Consider the following 18622-nt stretch of genomic DNA (forward strand, 5'->3'; position numbering starts at 1 on the left):
CAATCACAACATCCCCATCAGAGTGCAAGGCTGGGAGCTCACTGCCTCCCAGTTTTACACACTGAGATAAACTAGAATCAACACTTCTCGTTCCCCTGATCTTTAAACCATGCATTGGCTCTGTCATCGCAGCTTCTTCTTTTTCCACAACACCTCCCTCCACACTTAGTGACTTAGAAGTGTTAACATCAACGAAGACAATACAAATCGTATTAAAGAAGACATTAAAAAACACCCAAAGAAAATAACCAACAAGAGTTGAATGCATTATTCACGGTAAACTCATAAAAACGTTGTGCTTAAACCAGTGGTCCTCTAGCATAGTGTATGACACCACAGTGAAGTGTTTTAATATATCTGGTGCTTGTGTCATTTTATTGTTTCTTATGAGTCATCATTAGATCACCCAATCACAGCAAAGTGCAACAGGAGAGAGGATAACACTGCTTGAACAAATCGTTAATTTCTTAAGTTGAACCACTGCTTTAAATTCAAGTTTGTTAAGCTGTTTTCCTAGAGTCACACACTTTTCATTACAAAACACAGAAAAGAATAATATTTTTTCATTTCCTCTGATATATTATTATTCTCCTGTGTCTGGTGCTAAAAACCACACAAAACAATGTTGTTGTTCTATAAGCATTAATATTTAAATGTAGTGCTCTGCTGTATAGATAATCATTTCATATTTTCCCTATAGTACGTATTTGTCCTACAGTATAGCCTCACTAGTTCATGCACTGGGTATGTTTAATTTCTATTCGCAGCACAGGCCTCTGCTCACAAAATGTTAAATCCTTCATTATTATATATTTGTCAGAAAACTCATGTGTCATGTCATAGTAAAATATCAATTATTAATGCCTAAATGCTACCCATGCATAGAGTTTTATTTTTTTCTTTCTAGCATTTAAAGCTTTGGTACAGCACTGACCAGTACTGTGTAGGCTCGACAGGAACCAACAGTCTTAAAGTAAGCCTGGCACAGACTGCTGCATGTTTTGCATAGGAGAAATTTGGCTCAAAGGTTTGACAACACCTTGCATTCAGGGGCGATTCTAGGATCAGAGCTTTGGGGGTGCTGAGCACCCAGAGAGCTGCCCAGCCGGTCAAGATACACTTTACTCGTCACAATGAGACTTCTTCCTTGTCTCTGTCAGTCCCTGCATCCTCCCTGTCCTCGTCGTCTGTTGTCTTCGTCTCCGTTATCAGTCATCATAATTTTACCATCTCTGTGCAAGTCTGCAAATTTCTTTATTAAATCATAAGATTCTTAAATTCATCAAGTCTCTCTGTGCCTGGGTCCTCGTCTCAAAACATGACATCACTGTTTTGTGCATTTTAACGCAATTTAATCCCCACATTTGTGAAAGAAATGCAAAACACTTTTTTGAAAAGTCTGTAACAAAACCATCAAATCTGATAAAGGTTATTTAAATGCTGCAAAAGAAGAATGGATTGGAATAAGAAAAGAAAATACATATAGTTCCTTAATTACTGGGGGAAAATTATGAATGATGCTCATAGTGAGTCAAAAGTAAACTGAGTGGATTTTTGGACAGAGATTCAATTTTAATGTGTATGTATAATATAATACAGATGCACAAAAAAACACTTCCAAAACAGAATAAATTATTACAAATAAATTATTACAAAATATTTAAAAAATATATATAAAAATGGAGGCAACTTTGCCTGTGGTAGAATGTATACCATGCATGAAAAAAATCTTTACTGCAGATACTAGTTTTACTAATTTAATAATACTAATTTTGCATTGTAAGATTTATGATTTTCATTTTTTCATAGTGGTACTTAGGAGAGCTTGACATTTTTTATCAGGTGGTACACACTGTAAAAAGTTTGAGAAACACTGATAAGTGTATGTGTGCTTTTGGAAAACATTTAAAGCTGCTGTACAGAATCTTTGAAACAAGCTTAAAACATTTTTAGAATATAAACAGAGCACTCTGCTTCTCTTTACAGCTCCTCACTCCACCAGGGCACCGTTTGGCACTTTCTGATAGTGTGCAAATGTGATCTACGTACTGTGTCAGTCATACAGACAACTGGACAGTCCAAAAGTTGGCCTACCTAAAACTGGCTGAGGTTTTAGTAGAGTTGTGGCTGAACCACATAAAAATATATCATTAATTTTAATCTCCCCAATCAATTATAATGTTATGTTGGAATGTTATGTTAAAAAGGGTCAAAAATGTTTCAACCCAGTTTGTTTAGCAGATTCTGTATAGCAGCTTTAATATAGGGAGGACACAACCTCCAGATTGTGTGAGTAAAATCATTTTTTTTCTCTTTGTCAGTTTAACAGTTTCTGTTTTGCCTGTCACTATTCCCTGTCTGTTTTCTTACCTGGTTTTTCCTGATCTTGCCCTTTCTCCTCACGTTCCCCTCTTTCCTCTCTCCCTCTTTGGACTGACAATCATACACAAATAGATTCAATTAGATGAAAAATTACATTAATATGAAAAAAAATACTATTAAGATCACTAACAAAAAGTCCTCTCTCAGTCTACTTTCAACCAAAAGGCAAATAACCAAACCACACGAACATCTAATAAAAGATATAAACATTGAAACACTGATTTTACACTTTTACCTGAATGTGGCTCCTTTTTTTGAAAAAACTTCCTTATATCCATTATGAACCTGGCTGTCTCTCTGTACACAAACACACACACACCCACACACACACACAACAGGAGTTATAAGGTTAATGGGCTGAAGCACCCCCAAAAATGGGCTAAAGTCGCCCCTGCTTGCATCTAAATCACATAAGGTTGGCCTGTGGGTGAGTTGAGGAGGTGTTGGCTCGCCCTGAGTTAAAACATTCAGTGATGGCCAAATATGGAAATATGGAAAACTGATGTAGACCATTTCACTGTCTACATAATTTATACATGCCATGCAATAGCTTTGAGTTGTTGTATAGATGTATAATATCTTAAATGACGGTATTTGTTAATGTTTCTTTGAGTAGTGAAATTGTCAGATTCCATTCACAAGTGTCAGTGTTTGGGCAACAAATTGAGAGAATTGAGTCAAATATAAGATGACCTAAGGGTAACGGTTATTGAGAGAACCCAAAAGCAGCAAACAGATTCCAGAGAATGAATCAGATAGATTGAATGCTTTATTACTAACAATAAGAATTGGGCTTGGTGTCCAGGGGGGTTTGGGGAAAGGGAAAACTCTGTTGTTAAGCAGAGACTAACTAACAGTTAGTAATTATTTCCTGAACATTCGTGAAAAGAAAAAAAACCACATTGGTCCCAGCCATGATTGCAGCATTGTTAGTAAGAAAGAGCTGAGGCCTGTGCTACAGAATTTTGTCTTATTCAGGTAACTTCAGGGTGAACCTTGGTGGAAGGTGGTTTACTTATTACCAGGGTACATGACCATGGTAACTCATGCTGCAAATGTGATCCAGATTAGAGATCAACTCTACTTACTGACAAACCAGTTCTCTGAAAAATAGAATCACAAACCTTGAAGGTCCCTCAGACCGCTCTCTAATGACAGTCTGAGAGATTTTCCAGTAGTGTTTAATGTCTTTGCATTTAGAAGCAGCTTTATCACTTGCTTTTTCTTCTATTGGCTGGGAACTGTCATGGATCGCTGTGTGGCAAGCAGGATGAGGACCCAAAATGCAAACTCACGGACTCAGGGGATAAACTCAAAATCACAGCTGTAATGCTGGAAGGCAGATCACAAGAAATACAAAACTTAAACCGGGAACAATAACTAACACTTGCAGAGAGACACAGGGAAATCCACGCAGCTATGAGGGAGAACGCGACGCCGAACAGAGGGAGACGCAGACAGAAATACACAGAGGGTTAACGAGGAAAGTGGGAACACACGGGGAACACAGCTGACACAGATAACCATAACGAGACAGGGCGGGGTGAACATAACACTGACGGGAGACGGGCAGAGTCAAACAGGAAGTACACAGAGGTTCAGACAGGAGGAGAGAGCACGGGGAGAACAGACATAACAGGCTGGGGAAAACATGGAATAAAACAAGAAAGGGGACAAGGGCTCATGAATACATAGAGGGGCACACAGGGGGTGAGAGTCACAAAGGGAAAGCACACAGGGAACAACATAACAGGGCAACTCAGGAAACAGAACCTAAACAGAGAACTGAATACAAAAATGCAAGAGAACTAAGAATACTGGGCCAACACGGCCCAGGACCATGACAGGAACAATTTACAACAATTTTATTGTTATCTTAATCCATATATATAAAGTCTTAATTCTTAATATATGAGCCTAAAACAGAGCATCCCTTTGAAGTTGCTGATTTTAAATTCAATTTGCATGTAAACACATTTTGAAATCAGTTTTTGTATTTATTTTTTAATTAATCTCAGAATGTTAAAGGCAGTGGCTGTAATAATAAAACTGTCATTTCAATGGTTGATCTGATATCCTCGTGTTGGTGTTGTTCCCAGATCATCATACTAAATGTTGTTCCAGGATCAACATTGCAAGTGACCAATCAGAATGTTGTGACGTCATACTTTTGCGACTTCGGGAAAAACCGGCGTAAAACAAAAAACTGTACTAAAGCTGCGTGAAACCGCCTCTGTCCGCCGATCAACGGGCCCTGACCCTAACCCTAACCCTAACCGTAACCCTTTAATAAACAGTAAGCAGAATTGATATTGTCCTTGCAACATTGGAATTTCATAAATGCACGAATGGCTTGGCGCGCAAAAGAATAACGTCACAACAATGTGATTGGTCACTTGCAATGTTGAACCTGGAACAACATTTTCATGATGGTCTGGGAACAACACCAACACGAGGATATCAGATCATCCCTTTTCAATATTCATTTTTTAAATAGAAACTTTTTTCCAGTCTTACGGGTCGAAGAACATTCATTTAGTGCTGTTAATACTAAATTAGAAAACAGTGAATTCGCACTTTGGACTTATTTGGAACAGCTGTGTTACTTTCTTTCTGTATTTTGTGCATCCTTTTCATATTTTTCTAATATTAGAATTTTTTCAGTATTGCTACATTACTACACCCTTTCATGTGAAGTGGTCATGAAGATCATTAACCCTCTCAGGCTCAAATTAAACTTTTTGTTGCTAATGCACAACCAAGTCCTGCAGTGGTACTTCTGAAAAAAACTCATAAAATATGTATGTGGGGTAATCAGGTTGTTAATTTTTAACTGTTGCAAATCGGCAACGCCTGCCTCAAGAGGGTTAAAACAAACTTTACCTGAAACATTAGCAAAGACAAGTGAAAACTGCAAAATTCAATGGGCAGCAACAGCCCATATTCAATTAGAATTTCATTATAAGGTGATGTAAACCAGTCACTTATCGGGCTGTAAATTTTGTTTCACTCTTACATTTACCTTTTGGTGTCAGCAGAAACATTGAAAGAAGAGGATAGATAGGGAGAGAAGTAGAGAGAGAGGATGAAGACAGCAAAAGGAGAGAAAGCAAGAAGAAACAGGTAAGAGTGGCCATGTAGTAAAAGTAAACCAAGCCGAGGTAACTTCTGTTTTACCCACATTCTCTGATGATATCACATTCCAAATAGAAAATATTCATTGATGTGAATGGTAGCATTTAACAGGAATCTTATATCTAAACATGGCTGTATAGGATGTCTGCCACTACATTCGAGTAACAGATCAGACAGATGTCTACTCTTTGATTTTTTTTTTTTCCTGTGTTGATTCTGCACAATACTTACATTCTGGTCAACATTATTGTACCTTTGACTCTGGTTTGATATATATATATATATATATATATATATATATATATATATATATATATATATATATATATATATATACAGTTACAAGTACCTGGGGATCCCGCAGGCAAATGGGAACCATGAAGAGGCCGCTAGAAAGGCTGCAACCACCAAGTACCTGCAGAGGGTCAGGCAAGTCCTGAGGAGTCAGCTGAACGGTAAGAACAATATCCGGGCCATCAACACCTACGCCCTGCCCGTGATCAGGTACCCTGCTGGGGTAACAGGCTGGCCAAAGGAGGAGATAAAAGCCACTGACATAAAGACAAGAAAGCTCCTTACCATGCATGGAGGGTTTCACCCCAAGTCCAGCACCCTGAGGCTGTACGCTAAGTGGAAGGAAGGGGGCCGGGGACTGGTGAGTGTCAGCACCACAGTCCAGGATGAGACAACGAACATCCAAGAATACATTGGGAAGATGGCCCCAACTGACTGAGTGCTCAGTGAATACCTCAGGCAGCAGAAACCCAAGAAAGAGGAGGGAGACGAGGAACCATCATGGAAGGACAGGGCCCTGCACGGTATGTACCACTGGCAGATAGAGGAGGTGGCTGATATCCAGAAATCCTACCAGTGGCTGGACAAAGCTGGACTGAAAGACAGCACAGAGGCACTAATCATGGCAGCACAAGAACAAGCTCTGAGTACAAGATCCATAGAGGCTGGGGTCTATCACACCAGGCAAGACCCCAGGTTCAGGCTGTGTAAAGATGCCCCAGAGACAATCCAGCACATAACAGCAGGGTGCAAGATGCTAGCAGGCAAGGCATACATGGAACGCCATAACCAAGTGGCCGGCATAGTGTACAGGAACATCTGTGCCGAGTATAACCTGGAAGTCCCAAGGTCAAAACGGGAGATGCCCCCAAGGGTGGTGGAGAATGACCGAGCTAAGATCCTGTGGGACTTCCAGATACAGACGGACAAAATGGTGGTGGCTAACCAACCGGACATAGTGGTGGTAGACAAGCAGAAGAAGACGGCCGTAGTGATCGATGTAGCGGTTCCGAATGACAGCAATATCAGGAAGAAGGAACACGAGAAGCTGGAGAAATACCAAGGGCTCAGAGAAGAGCTCGAGAGGATGTGGAGGGTGAAGGTAACAGTGGTCGCTGTGGTAATCGGAGCACTAGGTGCGGTGACTCCCAAGCTAGGCGAGTGGCTCCAGCAGATCCCGGGAACAACATCGGAGTTCTCTGTCCAGAAGAGCGCAGTCCTGGGAACAGCTAAGATACTGCGCAGGACCCTCAAGCTCCCAGGCCTCTGGTAGAGGACCCGAGCTTGAAGGATAAACCGCCCGCAGGGGCGTGCTGGGTGTTTTTATATATATATATATATATATATATATATATATATATATATATATATATATATATATAGAGAGAGAGAGAGAGAGAGAGAGAGCGAGAGAGAGGGAGAAAAGAAATAGATAAATATAATACAAAACTTTAATATTAGATAAAAATATTTAGGAAAAACAAAATGCAGTTTTTCAATAATGATTTTATTTATTAATGGAAAAAAGTTATGTCTTAATATCATCTGGGGCTGCTTTATGCTTCAGGACCAGGACAATTTCCTGTAATTGTTACTGTAGTTGATGGAACTGTGAATTCTGCTCTCTACCAGAAAATCGGTAGAATGTCTGGCCACGAGTTTATGACCTAAAGCCCAAAAGCTCACTTAGGCTATACCAAAGAACAATGATCATGAACACAACACCAAGTCTACCCCCGAGTGACTCAAAAGACCAAACAAAAGCAAAACATATCTAAAAAATTTGAGTGGCCTAGTCAAAGTCTTGATATAAATTTGAATAAGATGCTTGACATGACATTAAACAGGTTTATGATTTTCATTAAATTTAATTAATCATTTACAAACTAAATTTTGCATTTATTTGGATTATCTTTATCTTATAGCAAAATGTATTTAATGATCTGAAACATTTAAGTGTGACAAATGTGAAAAAACTATGAATTGGGAAAGGGAGAAATATTTTTTCACCACCCTGTATATGTATAGGCATAGATTCAAAAACTGAGAAATAAATGAGTAAGTAATAAGGTAAAGTTATAAATAATTCATTGTGTCTAATATTTGATCTTCCTGTTATAATATTAAAAATTACAAACCTAAGTTGGATTTTTGTTCATTAAATATTTCTTGGTGTTCTTCTCGGGGTTAAACAAAATTATAAAACATTTTGGAGCAAATATACACATTATTAGTCCAAAGCTGGAGGACAGAATGGCAAAAATCTCAACAGCCACAGTGAATTTCCCAGGAGAGCTGACATATGCTGGGATAAAGGTGATCCACACTGTACAGAATATCAGCATGCTGATGGTGATAAATTTAGCTTCATTGAAATTGTCAGGTAATTTGCGGGCTAAAAAAGCTAAAACAAAGCAAAAGGCAGCAAGTAGGCCTATGTAACTGAGCACAGCCCAGAAGCCAACAGCAGAGCCTAATGCACATTCCAGTATGATTTTCTCCTTGTATGCGGTTAGATTTTTAATTGGGAATGGAGGGCTAAGTACCAACCATACAGTACATATTAAAACTTGAATAAAGGTGAAAGACACAACAGTCATTCTTTGTTGTGGAGGACCAAACCATTTCATCACATTGCTACCTGGAAGTGTTGCTTTAAAAGCCATTAAAACCACTATAGTTTTCCCAAGTACACAGGAGATACAGAGTACAAAGGTGATGCCAAACGCAGTGTGACGCAGCATGCAGGACCACTCAGATGGTGCTCCAATGAAAGTTAATGAACATAAGAAACACAGAGTCAGTGAGATGAGCAGCAGGAAGCTCAGCTCAGAGTTGTTGGCTCGGACAATTGGAGATGTCCCGTGATGAAAAAATATAGCTACAGTGGTAATGGCCAGACAAGCACCCAGAACAGAGAGTGTAGCCAAGATGATTCCAAGGATGTCTTCAAATGAAAGAAACTCTACAGGCTTAGGGATACAAGTGTCTCTCTTTGCATTAGGCCAGAATTCCTTGTGGCAGGGTAAACAATCAGCAGAATCTGAATGTAAAGAAAAAGAAGAGAGACATAAAGAAGGCTTCAACAATTAATTTGTTAATTTTTTTGTTATGCATCCATCCATCCATCCATCTTCTTCTGCTATATCCGGGCCCGGGTCGCGGGGGCAGCAGTCTAAGCAGAGAAACCCAGACCTCCCTCTCCCCAGCCATCTCCTCTAGCTTATCCGGGGGAACAAAAAGGCATTCCCAGGCAAGACGAGGGATATAATCTCTCCAGCGTGTCCTGGGTTTGCCCCGGGGACATGCCTGGAACACCTCACCCAGGAGGCGCCCAGGGGGCATCCTTGTCAGATACCGAACCACCTCAGCTGGCTCCTTTCGATGTGGAGCAGCAGCTGCTCTACTCTGAGGCCATCCCGGATGGCTGAACTTCTCACCCTATCTCTAAGGGAGAGGCCAGCCACCCTTCGGAGGAAGCTCATTTCTGCCGCTTTTGTCCGCGATCTCGTTCTTCCGGTCACTACCCACAGCTCGTGGCCATAGGTGAGGGTAGGGACGTAGATCGACCGGTAAATTGAGAGCTTCGCTTTTAAGCTCAGCACGCTTTACGCTTCACCACGACGGACCGGTGCAGTGTCCGCATGACTGCGGCCGCAACACCAATCCGTCTGTCGATCTCCGGCTCCCTTCCCCCGAACACTCGCAAACAAGACTCCGAGATACTTGAACTCCTCCACTTGGGGCAGGAACTCATCCCCGAGTGGGCACTCCACCCTTTTCCGGCTGACAACCATGGCCTCAGATTTGGAGGTGCTGATCTTCATTCCCGCTGCTGCTGTTATGCACACTAAAATAATTTTGAATATATGTAAAATCATTTTATTTTACCTGTTGTATTACTAGTCTCTCCTTCAGGACACAGTATACAGTCATAGCAGCAGATGGGTTTTCCTTTCTGCAGCACTTTACGAGTTCCTGGAGGACAACTGGCACTGCACACTGACACTGGCACCTGTGAGAGATAAAGCCAAAACAAAAGACATATATATATATTAGGGGTGCAACGATACACAAAATTCACGGTTCGGTTCGGTTCGATACTTTGGTGTCACGGTTCGATATTTTTTCGATACAAAAAAATGTTCATGCATTTTTAATTTGTCATTTATTAAAATTATAAATATATATTTGAACTCAAAAGTACAGTTTTTAAATTTAACCCTAACCCTTGTGCGTGTTTTTTATTTTGACAGCGAATGCGCACCTGCGGACCACTTATGTGCAGCCCTGGTTATTTAGCTCGTCATATTGCAGCCACAGAAATTATTTTGTCCATGAAACCATAAAGCTGCACTTTCTTTTTGCCTTATAGTCTGATTTGTCATAACTTCTCCGTTTTGTGGTAAGCTTTTCTTTGGCTGTCACTTCTTCACCCTGACCTGTCTTATTTGGCTCAGCAGAACTGAAATGCTTTTACACGCGCACTCACATAAGCTCAGCGATTCTCTGCGCGATCAACCTCTCACATGTTTAAGCTTGCTGCGGGAGATTTCACTTGTCATGTTTGCATAGTAAGCTAACGATTAATAAGACGATGTCAGAGGAATTGGTGCACAAATTATCATCACTCACAGATCAGTGCTGTCGCTCTCTATACACAGTTCGCACGATTGCAAAGTGAAAGCAAAAAAACAAGCGCAAATTCAAACGCGACTTCAATATGTCACATATTGACAGTGGCTCACCGATGCCAATGACATAATTACCCAGCTACATTTCTGAAAGAATGCAAAAGCATTGACATATATTTTTCCTACAATAGCCCGACGGGCAGGGAAGAGATAGATTTTGGTAGCCCGACTGAAAAAAATCGCTAGCTCCGGGACGTCGGGCTAGCGATATTGCAAGCCCTGTATCTGATTGAGGAATCACTCATCTTTGGAAAAGAGAGTTTATTACAGAGAAATGGCTCTTTCCAAAATAAAAGCTATACTATCCGCTTCTTCTGGGCTATATTCTCAGCAGCATAAGGAGAATCAAGTGCTAACAGCTGTCTAAATGACTCGGCTAACGTTAGTAGCATGCTTGCTTTTTTTTGTCTGCTTCCACTTGTCTTTGCACTAGGATGATGTCGGCGTAAATGTGCAGTCATATTCGTCGTGTTCCCACTAGTGCTTTCAGGTTAATCTCGTTGAAATGACCTTAACGCCACAACACGGCAAATCTCCGTTAACGAGCTACCGCCGATCGCTCCGTGCATGGGGCTAGACGGCCAACACGTTAACGAGCTAACTGCGCTAGCACACTAGTTCACACCAATGTAATTGAGCATTGCATGGCACATCCAACATACTCTTTTACCTTAGTCCATGACTCGCTTACCTTCAGGGTCATACGTCACATGAAAACCAAAATAATTCCAAACGCCAGATCTGAATGAGGGTGGGGGAGGTGCCCTGCGCTCTTCCTTCTGACTATGCTGTCTGTGTTGAGCGCTCAGTGGATCTGCGCTCGACAGTGCAGCCTAGGCGGAGTAGTCGAACGCAGATTCACTGAGCGCTCAACACAGACAGCATCGTCAGAAGGAAAGTTGATAAAATAAATTACAAATGTTGTATTGTTCGATACATATGCGTACCGAACCGAAAGCACTGTATCGAACGGTTCAATATCGATACGAATATCGTTGCACCCCTAATATATATATATAAATCCTTAATCCTCCAAAGTGCAGTGTGGTTCTTGTCTTTTGATTCATTACTTGGGTGCCATCCTCCATCCAGGTTATGCTCTGGTTAATCTGGAACTCTTGGCCCTCTGGCAGTGATGCATCATAAAGTCCTACTGTTACCAACTCTGTTTTTCCAGTTTCACTCTTCTGCCAGTTAACCAACTCGTAAATCGCCACAGGATCCCCATTAGCATTAAATGACACATCATAACCATTTTGGGAAAAATTTACTTTCTTCAGCTCTGCTAAGATCTGTATGTTAGAAAGGAATGGAAGGCAGAGAAAAGATATGCCAAAATATTAGGCCTTACACTAATATTTGATTTCATGAAGAATACATTAGGGGTAACAAAAGAAACTATATTAGCATAAACATTTGAGCTGACCTGTTTGGACTCTAACTTGTTTAGTTTGTCACACTTAGCTATGCCATTGGTTCTCTGACACACTGTATTATGGATGGCATGTGCTATTGCATACACAGCCTTGTACACCATGTTAGTAATTCTGAGCTGAGATGTGTCAGTATACGGGATTTGAAGATTCTGTATGTCTTCAGTTCCATCACATATCTTCTTGTCTACAACAGGACCTAAACAATAGACGACACAGGGACTGTTTCATCACTGCAAGATTTTAAATTTCATTAATGCATTTTCATTTGTCATGTATTTACCAAATCATATTAATATAAAATTCCTTAATAGACAACAAATCACATTTTTAAAATGGGACAAAATCACTACATTAACTGAGTGCCTAAACCTCACACCAGAGATCAGAACATAAAGAATTAATAAAAAAAATATTTAACCTTATATTTGAGCAAAACAAAAGTTGCTAAAGATCAAAAGGATTTTCTCACTTTTTTTCATTTTGCAGTTGAACGATTCCTCCCAGAACTCAGTAAGCATAGGGGATGTAGCTACTTGAGAGGAAGACAAATTAAGCAGGAAATCTCTGAAACCGGGGATTACAGACTTCTGAATCCCAAATCCAATGGCCCCAGCACAGAAATTAAACCTTCTAAATTCTGAATCAGTTATCCATGACTCACTGCCTATCCACTGGCGAGGTGGGGAAGGCTCACGTGAAAGCTCCTCCAACAGAATTTTCATGTCACCAGAAGCAACAAATGCCACAATAACCACTGCTGTAGACCTTAAGAAAGAATGCAATACATTAAGAAATTTCTTGTAACTTTTGTTAATCCAGTATTAATTTAACTTTCTTAATCTAATAGACAGCAGTAAATAAAACACAAAACAATAAGCAGAACTAATTCAATGGATGGATGGATTTCTTTAAGCAAATCTCAATCTAAGCAAAACCTGTCATATAGAGACCTGCGGATAACACTTGCTACTTCTTGGATCCTGCTATGTGGGTGAGTCCGATAGAAAGATACAGAATATTCCACACAGATTCCCTCTTTTTGTGCTGCTTCTAGAAAAGATGCCATGCCACTATTTCCATAATCTGAATCCGAACGAACAGCACCTATCCAAGTCCAGCCAAAGTGCTTTACCAGCTTGGCTAGCGCTTCAGCTTGGAAACGATCACTGGGGATTGTTCTGAAAAAATTCGGGTACTGCTGCTTGTCAGACAAACATGCGCAAGTGGCATAATGGCTCACCTAAAGCAAAAAAAGGAAACAAAACTCTTTTAAGGATGGCACAATAAAAACTCATTTGCATGCTTATTAGAAATACAAAGATTGCCATTTACTTGAGGAATATTAAAAGACCCAAGGATGCGTGACATGCTGATGGATGGTGTAGACCCAGACTCACCAACAATAGTCATCACCATACCAGATAGTGAGCAGTTGCCACCTGTGTAAAACACAGTGTCCAAGCTATTTAACAACTGAAATGCCACATGCACTGACACAGGCACTGATGAACATGAGTCATAGATCTGATACCCAAGCCTTATCCCGGGCAGAAGCTCTGTGCTGTTGTTAATCTCTTCAATGGCAAAAACCATTGCTCGTGAGAAGCGCAGCTCACGGGTATTAATGCTGCAAAAAGAACATCAACTCAATATTCGATTTTAAACTACATAGATTTCAGATATTTTAAGCTTCAATAGAAAAAAAGACAGTAAGGAAAATGTTTAGTTGGGCCACAAACAACTAATAACTGCAAATCATCTGAGGATAAAATATAAGGCTTAAATTCACCATACAAGAATAGTAACTGATATCAAAGCAAAATGACATATTATTAATATATAATAACAGTGATAATAATATAGGCATTTATCTCATGTTAAAAATTCATAAGAAAGTTTACAAAGTGTAATTTCACTCTTGAAGAAAATAAAGTATCAGTATCACTAATATTAAAAAATTATTGATTCTTTACAAATTATTAGACAACATACAGGTCAGGTCATACTATTCCAGCACAACCAAACATGTTTTGTAAACCAATCCTTTTACTTACTGACCTCCCACTGCATCTCACTGGCTCAGGCATGGTAGTGTAGTCATGGTTTACTGTTTGCATGTAGTAGTGGATTGAGAAAACACCACCAATAACATAGTCCCCATCCATTGAGAATGCAGGGATACGAGTGCTACCCTGCAGCTTACATTTCACAGAAGAAGCCACAGATCTATCCTGAGCCTCTGTAGGCATTTGATCCAGACCATCTAGAGATAGATCTAGGGCAAGAGCTGATTTCAGCTCAACCAAATACAGATATAATTTCAGACAAATAAACACAGCTGACAGCTCCATCCCTGCCTGATGTCAGGCATCTGTTATGGGTGTGTTTTCACTGATTTATATAGTTGTTCAAAGGCAGTGCTACGTCTTTATTATGACATGCTCTTACGCAGCAGTCTTTGAGAAAGTCATTATGTTCTATAATCTGTATTTTACAATATCTTGAAATGTGTTCAAAAATTATTTACAAGCAATACATTTTATTATTAGCCTATGAGAAAAAATAATCGGTAATAATGCTCAATAATTTGAGCAATGCCTATGAGGTTAAAAAAAATAGTAATAGCATAGTATTTTGCATAATACAGTATACTGGAAATGAAAGGCTGTTTTCAAATTTTTATATTTGAGCTCTGTGAGTTCCTAAAGGGATAACCTTGTCAGACCATCACTTACTCACCACCAAACCTGTCATGTTGAATGACATTACAGGCAGCAAAACATTCCCCATAGCACATGTGCTCATGGTGAACCGACCTCATCTGTGAAAACCACAGGGCACCAATGGTGGACATACCAATTCTGGTACTATATGGGAAATGCCCAACAGACTCCACGATGCTGGGCAGTGACCACACAGGCCACTAAAGAACGTTGGGCCTTCAAGTAGTGATGTGCGATACCACTGATTTCCTTTCCGATTCGATACCAAGTAAAATTCAGGGTGGTATCGACGATACTGAGTTGATACCGATACTTTGTACAAAAACTTACAAAACACCTTGCCTGCCTGCAGCACTAAAGGACTCCGTGAGAGACGTCTGTCTCGCCCTAGCAGCAGCTGTCCCTTTCCACTGCTCCTCTTCAGTTCGCCTCAACATACACTCGTCATATTCTGTGATATGATTTACTCTAAGGTGTTTGACAAGGTTAGTGGTGTTGCCACAACACCTAACTTTCTTGTCACATGTATCGCAAACCATGTCTCAGCTGTTTGTGGATGTAAAATACATCTGCACATGACTCCATTTACGCTCAGCCATTGTTGTGAGTGCACACGCCAAGGGGCTGCCATATATTTATACAGCCGTATTTTGCACGTGACTATGAAAGGCAGAAGAGGAAGTAGTTCCTTCCAATGTAGACAATCCAAATAATATAGTTTCTTTCCACTCTGTTCCTGTTAATGATAAACTACAAATTTACCCTAAATTACTAAAATATCGATATTTTAATGTGAGAATCAATTCTACAACATAAATGACTGGTATCGGAGAAATCGATATTTCAGTATCGATCCGCACATCCCTACCCTCAAGCCACCCTCATAAAGTCCAATTGTTTTGGTCAGAGACATTCACACCAATGACCCGGAGGTCATTTGGTAGGGCTCTGGCAGTGGTCCTCCTTCCACAAAGGAGCAAATATCCAGAGCCAAATGGAAATACAGAAATGTCTTCAATGTTTCTTTTTTTCTCACGGCAAATTAGATTGCAGAGTTCACCAAAAACTCGTTGCAATTTTGTGGGAAATCACAAATTTTGTCTCGAGTGCACCAACCCTGAATGCTGGTCTTGGTAAGAAGACCTTGTTGCTTTTGCTGCTCTGCATGATTAATCTCATAATGGTGATTTGAACTGTGGTCCTTAAACACAGCAATCTCCAATCTCTAATATGAGCATCTATCAGTGCTAGCACTCACATGTCTCATAAAGGTGTCAGTGAAGCTGATATAGGACCCAAACGCTGGACTTTCTGAATGAAGACAGTGCGTTTATTTATAGCAAAAATGACAACAAGGTGCAGAATATTTTCGGTGCATGCTCCAAGTGAGTGTGAGTGTGTCCTCCGATTGCCGTGTATTGTCCCCTTCCCATGACAGTGGTCCGTGTTCCGCTCTTCTGTTTAATGTTCATGGTGCACCCACTCCGTTCCTCTGTTTCTGTAATCCAACAGGAAACCAGAGACAGATTAGCAGGATTAACCCATGACAACAAACACTTTCAATAATTAGCTTCTGAGCTAAACTAAAGATTCTCTCACAACAAAGCTCCTGAGATGAGACTAATCAGCTGCAGTTATGTGTTTGCGCTCCAGGTGCGGCGAGACCCCATGGCAGGTACACTATTATTCGGTCCCAGACTCACAGAGAAACCAGAACATCCAACACACACACACACACACACACACACACACACACAAACCGGGAAAATGGGGAACACGAGAACACAAAGCATAAACACTGCGGTCACACTGTGAGGACCACCAGCCCAAGACAGACCAGCAAATATACAGAAGTCCATGAAGCACATGAGCCCTGGGTCCCCAGAGCCAAGCCCATGAAAAAAGATCTGTTTCAATGCATTTACAATGAACCTGCATTCCCTTGTGTGCGATATTAAGTACCTGCTCCTTAAAAAAATATCATAAAATTTTTCTAATTCATTTAAATTATATGGGAAATGTGTTTGGAAGGTTTTGAATCCTGGGTCGATTTGACTGCAAACATAAAAGATACCGGAAGGTGTGCTCCAACTACAGGGGGATCACACTACAGAGCCTTCTTGGGAAAGTCTATGCCAGGGTGCTGGAAAGGAGAGTTTGTCTGCTAGTCGAACCTCAGATACAGGAAGAACAATGCGGTTCCCGTCCTGATTGCGGAACACTGGACCAGCTCTTTATCCTCTCAAGGATACTTGAGTGCAAATGGGAGTTTGCCCAACCAGTCTACATGTGTTTTGTGGTCTTGGAGAAGGCATTCGACCGTGTCCCTCGGGGTGTCCTGTGGCAGGTGCTACGGGAGTTCTGAGGTGGTTCGGGTATCTGACAAGGATGGGTGAAGCGTTCCAGGCATGTCCCACCGGGAGGAGGCCCCGGAGCAGACCCAGGACACGCTGGTGAGATTATATCTCTCGGCTGGCCTGGGAACGCCTTTTTGTTCCCCCGGATAAGCTAGAGGAGGTGGCTGGGGAGAGGGAGGTCTGGGCTTTTCTGCTTAGGCTGCTGCCCCCGCGACCCGGGCCCAGATAAAGCGGAAGAAGATGGATGGATGGATGGTTGGATGGGTCTATTTGACCACAAACATAAAAGACATGTGTTTATAAATCAATCAATCAATCAATCAATCTTTATTTATAAAGCACTTTTCATACAAAAAAAAAATGTAGCACAAAGTGCTTTACATGGTTAAAAGCTGTCCACCCCACCCCACCCTCCAACTCACTCCCCACACTTTCATTAACATAAACAATGTGAATACACACATATCCCCCCCACACACACACACACTTAAAGAGTAAAATTGGGCTGAGTACGCATGAGCCAAGTGAGGAAACACTATAACAGGGAGCCGTCTGCACCGGGAGCCGGTCACAGACCGCAGCCTCCAGGCTGGGCACACAGCAGGAGGGAGGCAAAGAAGCCCCCCAGCCAGGCTGAGAGGACCCCGAGAGCCCCAGCAGCCACGGTCGATCACAGCCCCGGTGCAGAGAGCGCCCTCCGAGGAAACACTGGAGATATGACACAATAGGATATATACAGGGTAAAACGATAAAACAAATAAGAACGGGATACAATATGAATATAAATATAAATAGAGTAAGAAGATTAAAAAATGAATAAGAATAAAATCAATAAATATTAGGTGAAGCCTAAATTAATAATAGAATAACAGGATAGAATAAATAAGCATAAAATGCATAAAGGTTAAGTCAAACCTAAATTAAAAAGGTGGGTCTTGAGCCTGTTCTTAAAAACATGTACGTTCTCTGCAGCCCTGAGCTCCTCCGGCAGGCTGTTCCACAGATGAGGACCATACCACTGAAAAGCTGCCTCTCCGTGAGTATGTGTCCTGACTTTAGGGACAATCAAAAGGCCAGTACCAGAGGACCTCAGGGTTAATATGGTAAAAGCAGATCTGAGAGATAAGAAGGCCCAAGACCATTAAGACATTTAAAAACCAATAAAAGAACTTTAAAATCGATCCTGAAACACACGGGCTGCCAATGCAGCGATTCTAAAACCAGTGTAATGTGGCCCGCCCTCTGGTCTTCGTCAGTACATGATCTGCCGAGTTTCGTAAAAGTTGTAAAGTTGAAATATTCTTTTTAGGAGTGTTTATTGTGATATAATAGGTTAAGAAGAGAGTGGAGTAGTTTTTTGTTGTTGTTGTTGTTGTTGTTGCTAACGGCTTCAAAAAATTGAATCTACTGCAGCGAATTTATTGGGACATTTAAAATACAGTGGGGCAAAAAAGTATTTAGTCAGCCACCGATTGTGCAAGTTCCCCCACTTAAAATGATGACAGAGGTCAGTAATTTGCACCAGAGGTACACTGTGAGAGACAGAATGTGAAAAAAAAATCCATGAATTCACATGGTAGGATTTGTAGAGAATTTATTCG

General features: G+C 40.8%; 1 protein-coding gene across 1 annotated transcript; it reads right to left on the minus strand.

Moving 5' to 3' along the window:
• Positions 1–7949: 7949 nt before the first annotated feature.
• On the minus strand, positions 7950–14028 carry LOC147314729 (extracellular calcium-sensing receptor-like). Its single transcript, XM_086260223.1, has 8 exons — positions 14000–14028; positions 13274–13568; positions 12892–13181; positions 12411–12706; positions 11932–12137; positions 11576–11797; positions 9703–9826; positions 7950–8854 (listed from the first exon to the last, which is right to left on the minus strand). The coding sequence occupies exons 1-8, from the start codon at positions 14026–14028 to the stop codon at positions 7950–7952; spliced, it is 2367 nt and encodes a 788-aa protein (XP_086116349.1).
• Positions 14029–18622: the final 4594 nt, after the last annotated feature.

This window comes from Aulonocara sp. 'chitande type north' Nkhata Bay, linkage group LG14 (assembly GCF_057382095.1).
Source record: "Aulonocara sp. 'chitande type north' Nkhata Bay isolate Kocher_YH1m ecotype deep benthic linkage group LG14, A_spYH_male_GT1.1, whole genome shotgun sequence".
In the NCBI taxonomy this organism is placed as follows: Eukaryota; Metazoa; Chordata; class Actinopteri; order Cichliformes; family Cichlidae; genus Aulonocara; species Aulonocara sp. 'chitande type north' Nkhata Bay.